The 13196-nt window shown below is 37.9% G+C and overlaps 1 protein-coding gene across 1 annotated transcript; it reads right to left on the reverse strand.

Annotated features, from left to right (window-relative positions):
- Positions 1 to 313: 313 nt before the first annotated feature.
- On the reverse strand, positions 314 to 8756 carry LOC140155670 (uncharacterized). Its single transcript, XM_072178592.1, has 4 exons — positions 8604 to 8756; positions 3496 to 3745; positions 1329 to 1416; positions 314 to 540 (listed from the first exon to the last, which is right to left on the reverse strand). Exons 1-4 carry the CDS (start codon positions 8719 to 8721, stop codon positions 382 to 384), a joined length of 615 nt encoding a protein of 204 aa, XP_072034693.1. The 5' UTR covers positions 8722 to 8756; the 3' UTR covers positions 314 to 381.
- Between the last annotated feature and the right edge of the window lie 4440 nt (positions 8757 to 13196).

Genomic DNA, 13196 nt, shown 5'->3' on the forward strand with positions numbered 1-13196 from the left:
AACAGGTGGAGAAGCGCCCTCAGTGGCGGGTGACAATTTTTCTTTGGGCCCTTCCTTTGCTTCACTCTCCTTAGATTGAGTGATGCGCTTACTTGTATTAGCAGTCACATGATCAACTGGTAAAGAAGCACTCCCAGAAGCTGATGATCTCTCTTTGGGCTCTTCTGTTGTTTCACTCACATGTGATCGAGTGATTCGTTTAGATGGACTAGTATCACCATGGTCCGCTTGAGGGGAACCACTTGCGGCATCTGTCTTGTCTTTAGATGCCATTTCAAATACTACACTGCTTTCTTTAAATACTTAAAATACTTTAAATTACAAACTTAGAGAATAATACTTAGTATACACTACAATTTGTCAATACATGACAGTCAATCACTACTCATTCTTCAATTTCTGCAGCAGGTGTTCAATCTGGTATCTCATGACAGGCTGACCTCTTGGTGTTTTTTGTCTTTGTTTCTTGTGTCTCGCCGTCTTCTTCTCCTTGTATCTTTTCAATGCTTCCTCCTGCTTTGCCTGCCTTTCTAGATAATCCTACAATGATCAAACATACAAATGAAATGATACTAGGTTATTACATGCCAGCAAAGTTTTAAGTCTATTAATGATACTAATGTCAGTTTCTTTGCTCCATTTGCTGATGAAGGCTGGGGCAGGGGTAAAATGATTATTTGGGACTGTTAGGCCATGCATCCAATAATATTAGGTGATGTGTTGGTCTAATTATGGGAAGTACCCTGCCCCACAGCCAAACCCATCTATGCTTCACCAACCATCTATTGTAACTAAGTTTTGCAGTAATGTTTGCATCATGTTTCAAGAAAACAGGTTCATCAACTTGATCCAGAATGAATTTAAGATTTTTCTCCGAATACGTTATTTGAAACTCCACTTTACTTACATGGATATATCATCTGTATACACATATAGCCGAAGTACCAGGGGTTTAGCCCATTTAAGTTTGCTGATCCACTAGCTAGCTAAGGGACAAGCTAGATACTTTTTACATAAGCTACAAAGAATTTGATTGACAGGATTGTTAGACGTGAACTAGTTTCTCTATTTGCTGTAACCATGATTTCATGATCAGACTAGTTAAAATTCCTTTAGAGTTCCTGGTATGTTATGCCGATTATCGAGTGTGTAGAAGTAACAAAGTCTCTACCACTTCTACATGCTTGATGACCAATGGGTCATGATTGTGTATCACTTCTGCATTCACACTTGAATACGCTCGATGAATGGCACATAACGTAGCATTTAGGAAATTTACTTTATTTTCCTGAAACCACAGAGTGAAATCACTGAAATGCCAACCATACCTCTCTCTTCTTTTGCTTCTCTGCTACCTTGTGTTTGTGCACCTGTTCAGCTTGCCAGAATCGATTTTTGTTGGTTTCCTGTTGTTGTCTGTACGTAAAAAGTAATACACAAGTGAAATTTCAATTATACATCTAGTGAACTTGTGTTTGTTTCTTTTTCTTTTCTTTTTTGATTAAATTGAATGCATTTAAAATAAACATTTGACTCATTACCTATAAGATCAATAATTTATTATTCACTTAAGAAGTTCACTTAAGTATTTAGTTAAATGGCCAAAAGTAAAATTGGAAAAATATGGCGCTTGTTATCCAAGGGTACTAAATGAAAAATATTTCCTTTGAAAATGCAACACCTAAATAATATCCACATTGACCACATAAGAGCGGATATTGATGTGTCTCTGGGGAATCTCGGCACATATTCACATTCAGTTTAACGATGGACTTGCAGCTCTTCAGCATTTCCTCGATCAGTGGAACACTTCCAACTAATCCACTTCCAAGACTTGCTGAAATGGTGTCAAATACTGCTTCCTTTGGATTTCATGGGCAGTTCTTCTGTCAGATATCTGGTAAAGGCACTTAATTTGGTCCAAGTTCTGTGTGCCTGTTTATGGGTTACTTGGAGAAGCAAATCTTCAACTCATACACTGGCAAGAAGCCAGAGCTATTAAAGAAATACATCAATGAGTGTGTTGGGGCAGCATCATGTCCCGTCGAAGAACTTCAACACTTCATCAACTTTTTTTGGTGACTTCAATCTGTCGATTAAACCCACCACCATATCTGGTAGTCATGTTCCTTTTTCGGACATTATGCTATCCATCTCCAACGACTGCCTCAACAAGTGTTTATTACAAAGCTATGGATTCCCATTGACATTGTTTTCTTACTTATGACTTTTCTCATCCCCCAGTGTTTAAAAACAGCATTCCCTACTCTCAGTTGCTTTGTGCAAGATGTATTTGTAACAATGACATTGACTTCCAAGAGAAAACCACCCAGATGACAAGCTTCTTTCATCAACGACATGGGTACCCTAAGTAACTGATGCTGCTATTCACAGCCAACATGTCGCAAGACTCAGCTCTGCAGACTTCCACTCCATCAGCTTGTGATTGCGTCCCATTTGTGTTGACTTACCATACCTTAAGTACCAAGATCAAGAAGAGCTTCAACATCCTGTAGGCCTACCAGAAACATTTTTTACCAAACCTCCATTATGCACAAGTTTATCGCGGTGACAGTAATACCTTGTGCACTTGACACTTCTGCATGTACTGATTCAGCCTCTAATTCCACCAAATCTTGCAAGAGCCCACATTGTAGCACCTGAACTCGAATGATATCACATCTATGAAAGCTCTATTACAGGACCTAACAATCATCGTCTTCACATTCGTAATTCATTCATGTGTATTTCAACCAATATTGTGTATCATGCTGTCTTTTGTACCAAATGTAATCTGATTTACATCTGATCTCGGGGAAACCAAGAGGAGAATGGCTGACCGTTTTACAGAACACTTGTGCTCTATTAGATTGAAAATGCAGGGGCTTCCAATTACTCAACATATAACTCATTATCATAACAAAGATTATCCAATGACTTAAATCACTGCACGCTAACTTCAACGCCTTCAAGAAATAACTCTTGGTTTCTTTGGTAATGTTTTGCCGCTGTGAACAGGGATTGCCTTTTGAAGGGAGTAAGAGCAAACGCTCTTTACTGCTCTCCTTAAATCTGATATAGGAGAGTGATTTTTAGCTCTCTTTAGTTGACCATTCTCTCCTTACATGTACATTCTATTGTAAATAGTCTAAACAGCTCTCCTTGAAGACTCCAGAAGAGCTATTTAATGCTCTCCTGCAAATTCCAAAAGGCAGTCCCTGTGTGAATAATAGTACCATACTGTCTCTCGAGTCAATCTTGTTTTGTTTTTGTATCATCCGTCTATTGCTTAATTTATTGTTGATTTTTCCAATGTCTGTGTTTTATATATATTTTAGCATTTTGATTCTGCTTTTTCTCTGCAATCCTGCATTACTGTTTTCACATGATGAAGGGCTGCGCCCAATACTTTAGGATTGTGTAATTGAAATATATTGATGGCAATTCTGTCACCTGCTAACTGCATAACTTTATATGTACATAAAACATAAATACCTTTTATGTTTTGGCCTTTCACCACTCTGTAATTTCCTGTTGTGCTCAAATTTCTGTGTACTCTCCTGAGATCGAACTTTGAACTTTGACCTCTGATCCACTCTTTTACTGGTAGCAGGTTTTGATGGTGCTGTGGATGATGCTGCCTCAGAGACTGATGAGGAGTCAGAGGAGCCTTGCAACAGTTTCTTGCGTTCACGTCTGTACTGATTTATAACTTTTCTTTTTCGTTTGTCAGCATATCCTTGACCTGTGGGATTTACAAAGCAGAACATTACACAATATTAATTATCAACAATGACATGGCATACTGACATTCTGGGTTGTAGCTAGAGAATTTTTAGTGCCGGGTGGTATTTGAGGGAATTTTTCATGAAATTGACAATTTAATTGAAAATGGCCTAAATTTGGCCAAATTCTATTTAATTTTGCAATTTTTGACACTAGTGCTAGAGTTTAAATGGTTTATCAGTGGTTGGCTCTAAATATGCGTGCCGGGCTCTGCCGCCTGCCACTACCCTCTGTAGCTACATCCCTGCTGACATTATTGCAGGGTTTCTTTCTCATGACAAGGCTAAATATCAGCATATCCTGATCTGATTGGTAGATTAAATTCAGACTTCCGCTCTCCCCATGGTTCATGTAGAATTGGGTAAATGAATCATGAAAGTACTCCGTCCTTCGGAGGGGACGTTAAGCCGTCGGTCCCGTGTACAGAGAGCCATACCTGTACATGTATCTCGCAGCCAGTTTCGAAAAGAGTAGGGTGTTAACCCCTGACTGTTCCTAACCCGTCCTGGTGTTCAAATGGACCCCAATGGAAATAAGCTTCAATAGAGGCTTTCTTGGGTTATCCAGGGTTGTCAAAACCCGAACAAATCAAATAAAAATAAAAAAAACCAGACCAAGAAGAACATCAGCTGTCAACAGGCCCGTACCCATGATTTCATTTGGGGGGTGCTGATTTTGAAAAAGTGGACTTTTTTCCAAGGGGGGGGGGGGGGGGCAATTTTGTAAAAAGTGGACTAAAATTTGGGCCTTTTATTCTGACATTTTTTCTAGGGAGTGGGTGCATTGCACCCCCGTACCCCCCCCCCCCTGCGTATGGGCCTGGCTGTCAACAATAAAGGGTTAAACACATGGGCAGTGCAGTGCGCTGTGTCATGTTGGCTCCAATCTCCTAGCATGCTGTTAGGATAAACTTACTGCTCATCACGATCTACATGTTTCAACTTAGTGAAGAGTATTAAATACATGTATTCCGTTAAAAGAAAATGTCAGTATGATAACAGACTAACAGTCAATGTCTGTGTTGACGAAACTAAGTTGGACGTGGTCACAACTAGTATTATCATGTCCACTGGTTATTATTATTATTATTATTTATTCTTTCTTTATTGAGGGTAATACTGCTTCAGTGACAAGCACTGCTTTTCAAGCAGGCCCTCATTGTATACATGTTATAGCAACAAAATATATTCATATACACAATATTTACAAAAATAGCATAGGCCTACATAATATACTAGTATTACAAATAAGTATAATGGTATCATCAAATACAAGAAAATTATAAATACCATGATTCAAAATACAGAAATACAATAATTATATTTATACAAAAAATAAGCAAGCAAATGAACAAAATGTAGATAAAGACAGGCCTAAATGTCTTTAATTTTTGACTGAAATTGGCCTAAAGTCATATTTTCCATCTGCGCTCTTACTGTCGGTGGCAAAGAATTCCATGCATAGGCTGCCCTGACGTGAAAAGTACGTTGACCTGAATTTGATTTAAATTTTGGAACAATCAATGTATTAGAAGTATGATTTCTAGTTATATGATTATGGTTATCGTGAACAAAATCAAATTGAGAAGATAAGTATGATGGATATTCGTTCTTTAAACATTTGAAAACAGTCATTAATAGAGTATTATGCCATCTTTGATCAAGTTTAACCCACTGCAATGTATTCATTAAATCATTAGTTGGTGTCCTTATATCTGCTGAGAGAATTATTCTAGCTAAATTATTATGAAGTACCTGAAGCCTATTGTGGTACTCTACACTAAAATTTGACCAGACCATGCTGCCATAATCAAAGTGGGGAATAACAAGAGCATTTGATAACATTACAGTGGTTTTATATGGAAGGAAATATTTTATACGTTTTATTATACCAGTTCTTTTGGAAATAGTTTTACTAACATTATCAACGTGAGCTGACCAAGACATCTTGCTATCAAATTTTACACCTAGATATTTAAACTCATCTACTCTTTCAATGGTCTCTGGCAAGTAGACCTATGCACAGACTGCGTTACTGGCCTGTATCTCGTTTCAGGGAAAGAACGTCTCACGTACATACCTGTTTTCAATGACTTTGCAACAATGTTTCTATTGTCAGCAGTAACACCTTGCATTCATACTTTTGAGTTTGTATGGAGCACATTCGTACACATTATAAATAAGTGAAATCAGAATATCCTGAAAGGAATTTAGGTAACAAATTCAACGACACTGACCTCGCACCAGCTAATGTTTTCATGTAAACATGGCATCATTAGACATTTTTAGCCTACGTTTCGTATCCTACTATCGGATCGTTGAAACAACAAAACCTCAATCCCCGGCCTCATTCACGAATTCACTCGCCTTCCTACACCACCAGTTGTAATAAAACTCAAAACATCCCGTGTTATTCCTCAAAACTACATGTACCTTCATTAATAAAAAATTGAAATCCTAGTAGAAATCCGCTATCGAAAATTGTTTGATATAAAACGTCAACAAAAGTAATTTTTCTGAAGAGTAGATACCGCGTGTCAAAATGGCGGCTCGCAGTCGCATCCCCTGCTTTGTACATGTACCCAGGTCACAGTCTGTCTACGTGAAGAACAGTCAGGGTCAGTGGACAGCGCAACCTGTCCGCCGTAATATATGCACCATGCACCTAATATGGGCATAATGGCTCCGCCCAATATACGGCGCTGTCAATCTGCGAACAGACTCTTACGCAGGTAAGCTGTCCTCACTTTAGCGATTAGGATCGACGAACGTCAGGCCGACACAATCTGGTTGTGTAGGAGACTATCATCGTGATGACCACGTTGGAACCATTGGATTTACGCAAGAAATATTCATTGCCAGGACTGAAGCGGTGTGGCCATTTCTATGTTTGTACCGGGCACGTACCGGACATTTTTCAACACAGAGCGAGCGGATTTTACAGCAAATTCGTCCAAAGGTAAGCAAAGGGTTGGGGATCGCATTTTTAACTTTGACTAAACTGTTTCGGAGTAAAGGTGCGCTAAAAGTAGACCATTTCGGGGGCTGTATTTGTTGTGCATGTCACATTGTGAACAATGAGTGAAAACCGACAATATTCGCTGAAGAATTATTGCCACGCTTTAGTATACCTCCGTTACGAAGAACGGCGGTATACATGTATACCTAACCTATGCATGGCACTGCGTCATTTACGCGCGCAATGCTGTAGTGCGCATTATGGACATGGCGCCGAGCCGCGGATGCGCTGCATGCATCGAAATGGGTCCAAACATATGATATCCAAACGGGTTGAAATGGATGAAAGAAAAACAGGAATGAATGTAATGGCAATCCTTGAAACATATTGCTCTCCAGAAATGTATGGATTATGGGTTTGCATAACTTTTAAACTTGAACTACATTTGGAATAACCAAAAGGTGCTAAAAGCGATCCTGACTTTTAGACCATCCACGCTATATAGTTATAAGGACTAAATTTTAATTTTTGCATCAAGGTTTAGTTTTGAATCATGGTTAAAAAGTGGCCAACCACTTTGGACTCAAGGTGGAAGGTGGGCAGGGCTTCGATAAATGAGGGAAATTATGAGGTAAAAAAGAAGGTCAAAACAACTTTTTGAAAACAAGTAAAATTACCATTTTTCTAGGGCATTTTTGTCTCAAAAAATAATTTTAAAATAATCGTTAAAGCAAGAAACGTACCTTTATAAAAATTAGCATCATTTCCATTGTTACCGCAAAACGCGCATGCATATAATGCGCTTGTGCTATACAAAAGCTTCGGTGCTGGTAATCAACAGTTTTGCACAATCAAGCTCTTTTACGTCAAAAATAGCTATAAAAACATGAATTTTGGAACAAAATAAAGCTTGTTTGACAGAATAAAAGAAAGGTAAGTTTGTACGTAGTTGAAAACAAGTTTAACTTTATTGAGAAAGTTAATTTGATAAATTGGCAATTTTAACCTTATATAGCTCGGGTGGTCAAAAAAGTCAGGATCGCTGTGACTGCATGACTGTGTGAAAAACATGAAAAATTAAGGAGGTGATTTCAACCAAATTTCCAAATGTGCACCAAAATCAAAATGGGGTACCAACCTAAAAATGCGACCATAATACAATTTATGTACAAACATACAACTTAAGTTATAGTAAAGATAAATAAGCTCAACTTTAGTACTGTAGACTAGTCACGATTATCGCACTTTCAGTTTCCCACGCGTTTGAACGGGAATTGGATTGCCTACTTTTTCGATGTCTAGTGAGCAAATTTTTTCAATATTTTGAGAAAATGATGTCAAATTTTCTATTCTGTATTGTTTGGTAATAATGTCTTTTGCCAATAGTATGTTTAAAGTTGTAATTTTGTGTTTTTGATCTAAAGATCGGATATTTTCGCTTCGATTCAATTCTGAACCCTTCGTAAGGGTGCCGATTTCGCAGAACTTTGACGATAATTTTGCCTTTTTGGACACTAAAATGCATTCGATCCTTAATTTTGTTTCAACCGAGTCTTAAATTATCAAGCACAATAAGGTTGGTACCACTTTTATATACATTGATAAAATTTTAAAGATTTTTTTTCAAGTTTCTAAGCGGCGCAAATCGTTAAGTGTGTATTTCCCATTGACATCCAAAATGGGAAATACGAGTCTGATGGACATAGGAACGGCGTCCATGAGACTCAGCGAGTCTACTGTAGACTACACTCTACAGTACTGTAGATGTAGTACATGTAGTAAGGGGTGACGAATTCGGCAACAAACCCATTTCCAACGACAACGTCATGATCAATGTATTTTGATTCCAGTTTATTTACCTTCCAATCTATTCCCGATGACTTTGTGGAACTTATCCTGTTGAATAGCTTTGACTTTCTTTTGTCTTTGCGAAGAATGTGGTTTAAACCTCACTCCAGCTGCAGGAATTTCAGACATTTTTCGACATAATTTTTTGCCAATCTCCGATACGACGCGGCGGCTCTATGAAGTCGATAAAAAATAGCTAATGAATATGAATGAAGTGACGTCACCATACGCAATGAATGAGCAAACTTTAAATAAAAAAATAAAAAAACGTAAAAAAACATCAACAAACAAATATTCGTCAGAGTAATAATAATAATACCCCCCAAAAAAGCTGTGCAGTATAAATTATGAGCCATGGTGGGAGGGTGAAATTGGGGTGGGGCATTTTTGGCAAGCTAAAAGGGGGAGGGCAAGCTTGGCAAGACGAGGGGGGAGGGCAAGCAATTTTTGGCACACATTCATGGGCTACCTTTTAAATAAAAGACTTAGGAAAACAGTACAGAAACCATATGCAAATTTCCCTGCTTGGCGCTGGTTTGCCAATGCCCAAGTTTGGCATGCACAGGGGGGGCAATGAGATTTTTTGGCTGAGAGGGGGAATGCAATTTTTACCCACTGGGTGGCTCAAAATTATGCACAGCCCCTTATGTCTTAAGTGCAATTCCCTCTCCTGTCATATTTATCTTTTTATTATGCCGTCACATTGATATTTTTATTAGGTTGAGTTTTTGTGCAATGGTAAGTGTGGGAGTGCATCAGTGGATGGGGGGGTGTATGGGAGTGGTGTGGTGAGGTGAGGTGTGTGCAGGGATGTGCAGGGATGTGATTGAGATATAGTGTTGAGGTGAGTACGGTTGAGTATGAGCTACAGCTATATTATTTTTGTCCTTTAATTCTTTGACTGTTCATTTAAAAATTTTCATTGAGTATGTAACGGTGCAATAATTCAAGTTTCTTTTTACGTATTTTATTATTATTTGCCTATCTTTATCAATTTGATTGTAATTCACCATGCAATTCAGCCATTTTGGCTGCTATTTGAGTGTTTTAATAAAATATACCTGAAAGAATATACCTGAAATAAATGAATTGCAGCATAGGTGAGGATTTATCTTGCAAGTCGTGTTTACATCTGAATCTTTGGTATGTTGAATTTATGTCTTTTGCCGTACAAAAGATTCACCTTGGTCTTTTGGTTTAGCCCAGAGGATGATTTAAGCACTTCCCAGCAAGTCTTGCGGTTAGCACAGCTGTGTGAGTGAACATGACACCACTGCCCGCCCACTGCATACACACGTGCATGGTTAAATTTGAATTTGGACTGATATATTTACAATAAATACACATTCAAAATGCCAGTCGATTTCACATTTTATGTTATCTACAGAAGGTGTGAATTATCCTTCATGCATACATCACTTTAGATCTGAAATCGACCAAGTAATAATGACACACGGGCAATTCTAAAACAACATCTTTTGCACAGAGTTCAATGGGATTTGAAAAGTAAAGTGGCAGTTGAAACTCTAGCACTAACACTTTTACAGTGCATGATGGGGCTTCCTTAAATCATCCTCTGGGTTTAGCCTATGTTTAATTTATGTATTTTTGCAATCTACTGAAGATGGCTCAATATGAAATGCAGAATAGGGATGTAAAAGGTCAATAAACAAGGAAAAGGATGTACTACACATAAATCGTGTTTGTATCAAAGATCAATGAAGTCTTTTGGTGTAGGCCAAATGTTGAATTCATGTTTTTGCTATCTACTGAAGATAGCTGAAATGGCAGAATATTGGGATGTAAAAAGTCAATAAAACAAAACAAAAATGATGTTTAGGCCCTACTCGTAAAATGTGTCTGAACCAAAGATATTGGAATAGTATTTATAGAATTTCTTTGCTCTGAACCGAGTCTTTTGGTATAGCCTATGTTGAATTTGTGTCTTTTTGCTATATACTGAAGATAGTTAAAATGAAATGCAAAATAGGGACGTATATGGTCAATAGAGACGGCGGTTCTAGATGTTTTTTTTCCATTTTCAGCCTATTTTACAAGTTGACCTCAAATGAACTTTGATCTTAGCATGTGACCTTGAACACCTGATTATTACATCCCATGGTGCAGCTACTGGCCCAAGTTTGATATAAAATTGGATCGATTGATCCCATATTTATTGGTCGAGCTATGAGTTTTAAAAAATTGGGTGAGACATAAAACTTGTAACTTGGACATAAAGCATCCAATTTTATCACTATTTATATGTTTTGAATCCAATATTTTCACACACTTGGATTCATCAAAACATAATAATGGTTGCAACTGGATTTGAACTGTTCACATGATTCCAGATTTGTCATTTTCAGCCAATTTACAAGTTGATCTCAAATGATCTTTGACCTCTGTATATGACCTGGAACACCACCAATACATGAAGGATCACATAGTGCAGCTATGACTCCAACTAACAGGTCACAAGGTTGAGCCATAAGGTTTGAAATATTAGCCTCTCAGTACAAGAATAAAATGAGGAAAATTATGACACGTCTGGTGAGGAGAGATTTCCACGAACTGGTTATTATAAAGCCTGATGTGTATTCGCTGTTGGAATATCTCAGGGTACATAACTTTTAAAGCTAAAGGGGCATTTTGTATATTTTTGCATCCTCATTGAATTTGTGAGTTATGCATAATTTGTTACATAAATGACAGCACACACAGGTTACAGTGTTGTAATTTTGGGCTGTGTCATTATTCAAGGACCGCTATTCGAAGGGTCATTACTCGAATTTACAACAAGGCTCATTATTCAAGTGTCATTACTCGAAGGTTTATTAATCCAAAGGGTCATTACTCCGGAGGGTCATTATTCCGAAGGGTCATTATTCCAAAGGGTCGTTATTCTGAATGGTCATTACTCTGAATTTAAAATAAGGTTTGTTATTCCGAAGGGTCATTACTCTGAATTTAAAATAAGGTTTGTTATTCCGAAGGGTCATTACTCTGAATTTAAAATAAGGTTTGTTATTCCGAAAGGTCATTACTCCGAATTTACATTAAGGTTCGTTATTCTGAAGGGTTGTTACGAATTTTAGAATAACAGTCCTTCGGAATAATGACCCTTAACATAAATTCGGGAGTAACGGCCCTTCGGAATAATGACCCTTCGGAATAACAATCCTTATTTTAAATTCGAATTAACCAACGTTCGGAATAACGAGCCTTTGGAATAATGCACCTTCGGAGTAATGATCCTTCAGAATAACGAACCTTGTTGTAAATTCGAAGTAACGACCCTTCGGAATAACGGTCCTTCTGAATAACGAACCTTACCATAAATTCGGAGTAACGAACCTTTGTAATAACGACCCTTCAGAATAATGAAGCGTTATCGTAATTTTGGTCTGTCAACAGCCTGAAAATACAAATTGGACTACATCTTTGTCAAACTACTGATCTGAAAGAAAGCTTATGCACACAATTATGATGTATAGTCACATGTTTCTCATGGTATAAAAATGTCCACTTGTTTGGAGTAAGTTTGGCAGGGCGGATCCAGGAATTTTCAATAGAGGGGGCGCCGAGTCACCGCCGCCGCGCGGCTCGGCGCCCGCACAAAGTCAGGCGCCGCTCTGCAAAAATACACAGAGTCAGGTGCCGATCTGCAAAAAATAGAGGGGGCGCGCGCCGGGTGCGCCCCCCTCTAAATCCGCCCCTGCTTGGGGATGAAGCAGTGGATCATGGAGTACCCTTTTAAATCAATTCCTTCCTTTCTGACAAATTCAAATGTTTATTTATTTGTTTATTTTCACAAAATAACATACAACATCCAGGAAAGTTCCTTGATAAATTTATCAAAAATCACACAATGACACCAAATGTACATCAAGGTCTTTTTGCCTGTTCAAAATTGCCTGTTCAAAATTTGATCTTGAAAAAATAAACCAGACCACTGGGGGGTTCAGTCAGTTCAAATAGGTAACTATATAGCCTTATCTATCAGTCTGGTCTTCTGTTTAGTTAACAAACTTATCCGAGCATCATTTTTAGAGTTTAGCATACGTCACACTCACAGCCATTAATTTTGCCTGTCCCAGATGCAAACTGCCTGTCCAAAATGATGGGTGGATTGCTAGTTAACACCCTGATATACATATTGGCCTCTTGCTGCTCTCCTCGGGTGGCTACTTACTTCATTAACACTCCCAATTGTCACACTATAAGTATTGATGGTAATTTGATAAACAAATCTAAGGAACAGTTCGCCTGTCTTCTCAGGCTCTGATATGGAGGCTATAAAAAGCCTAAAATGCCCACCTTAAACATCAAATATCAATGCATAGAATGAATATAGAGTATTGCCGCATACAATTACCTAATAATTATTGCACCAAGGTTTTATTTTGATTCAAAGAGTTCCATACTTTTTACTCACATCTTGCATTCATCATATTTTGTAAAATATAATTATATTCATAAATTGTTGCAGATCCTTTAAAGGACCCATCACATGGTTGTAGGCCTATACTCCCTGACTTAGATGGATTGATGTGCTTTAAAACCCAACAGGTACAGGCCAAACAAAACATGGAATAAGTACAAGA

The sequence above is a fragment of the Amphiura filiformis genome, chromosome 6 (genome assembly GCF_039555335.1).
Source record: "Amphiura filiformis chromosome 6, Afil_fr2py, whole genome shotgun sequence".
NCBI lineage: Eukaryota > Metazoa > Echinodermata > Ophiuroidea > Amphilepidida > Amphiuridae > Amphiura > Amphiura filiformis.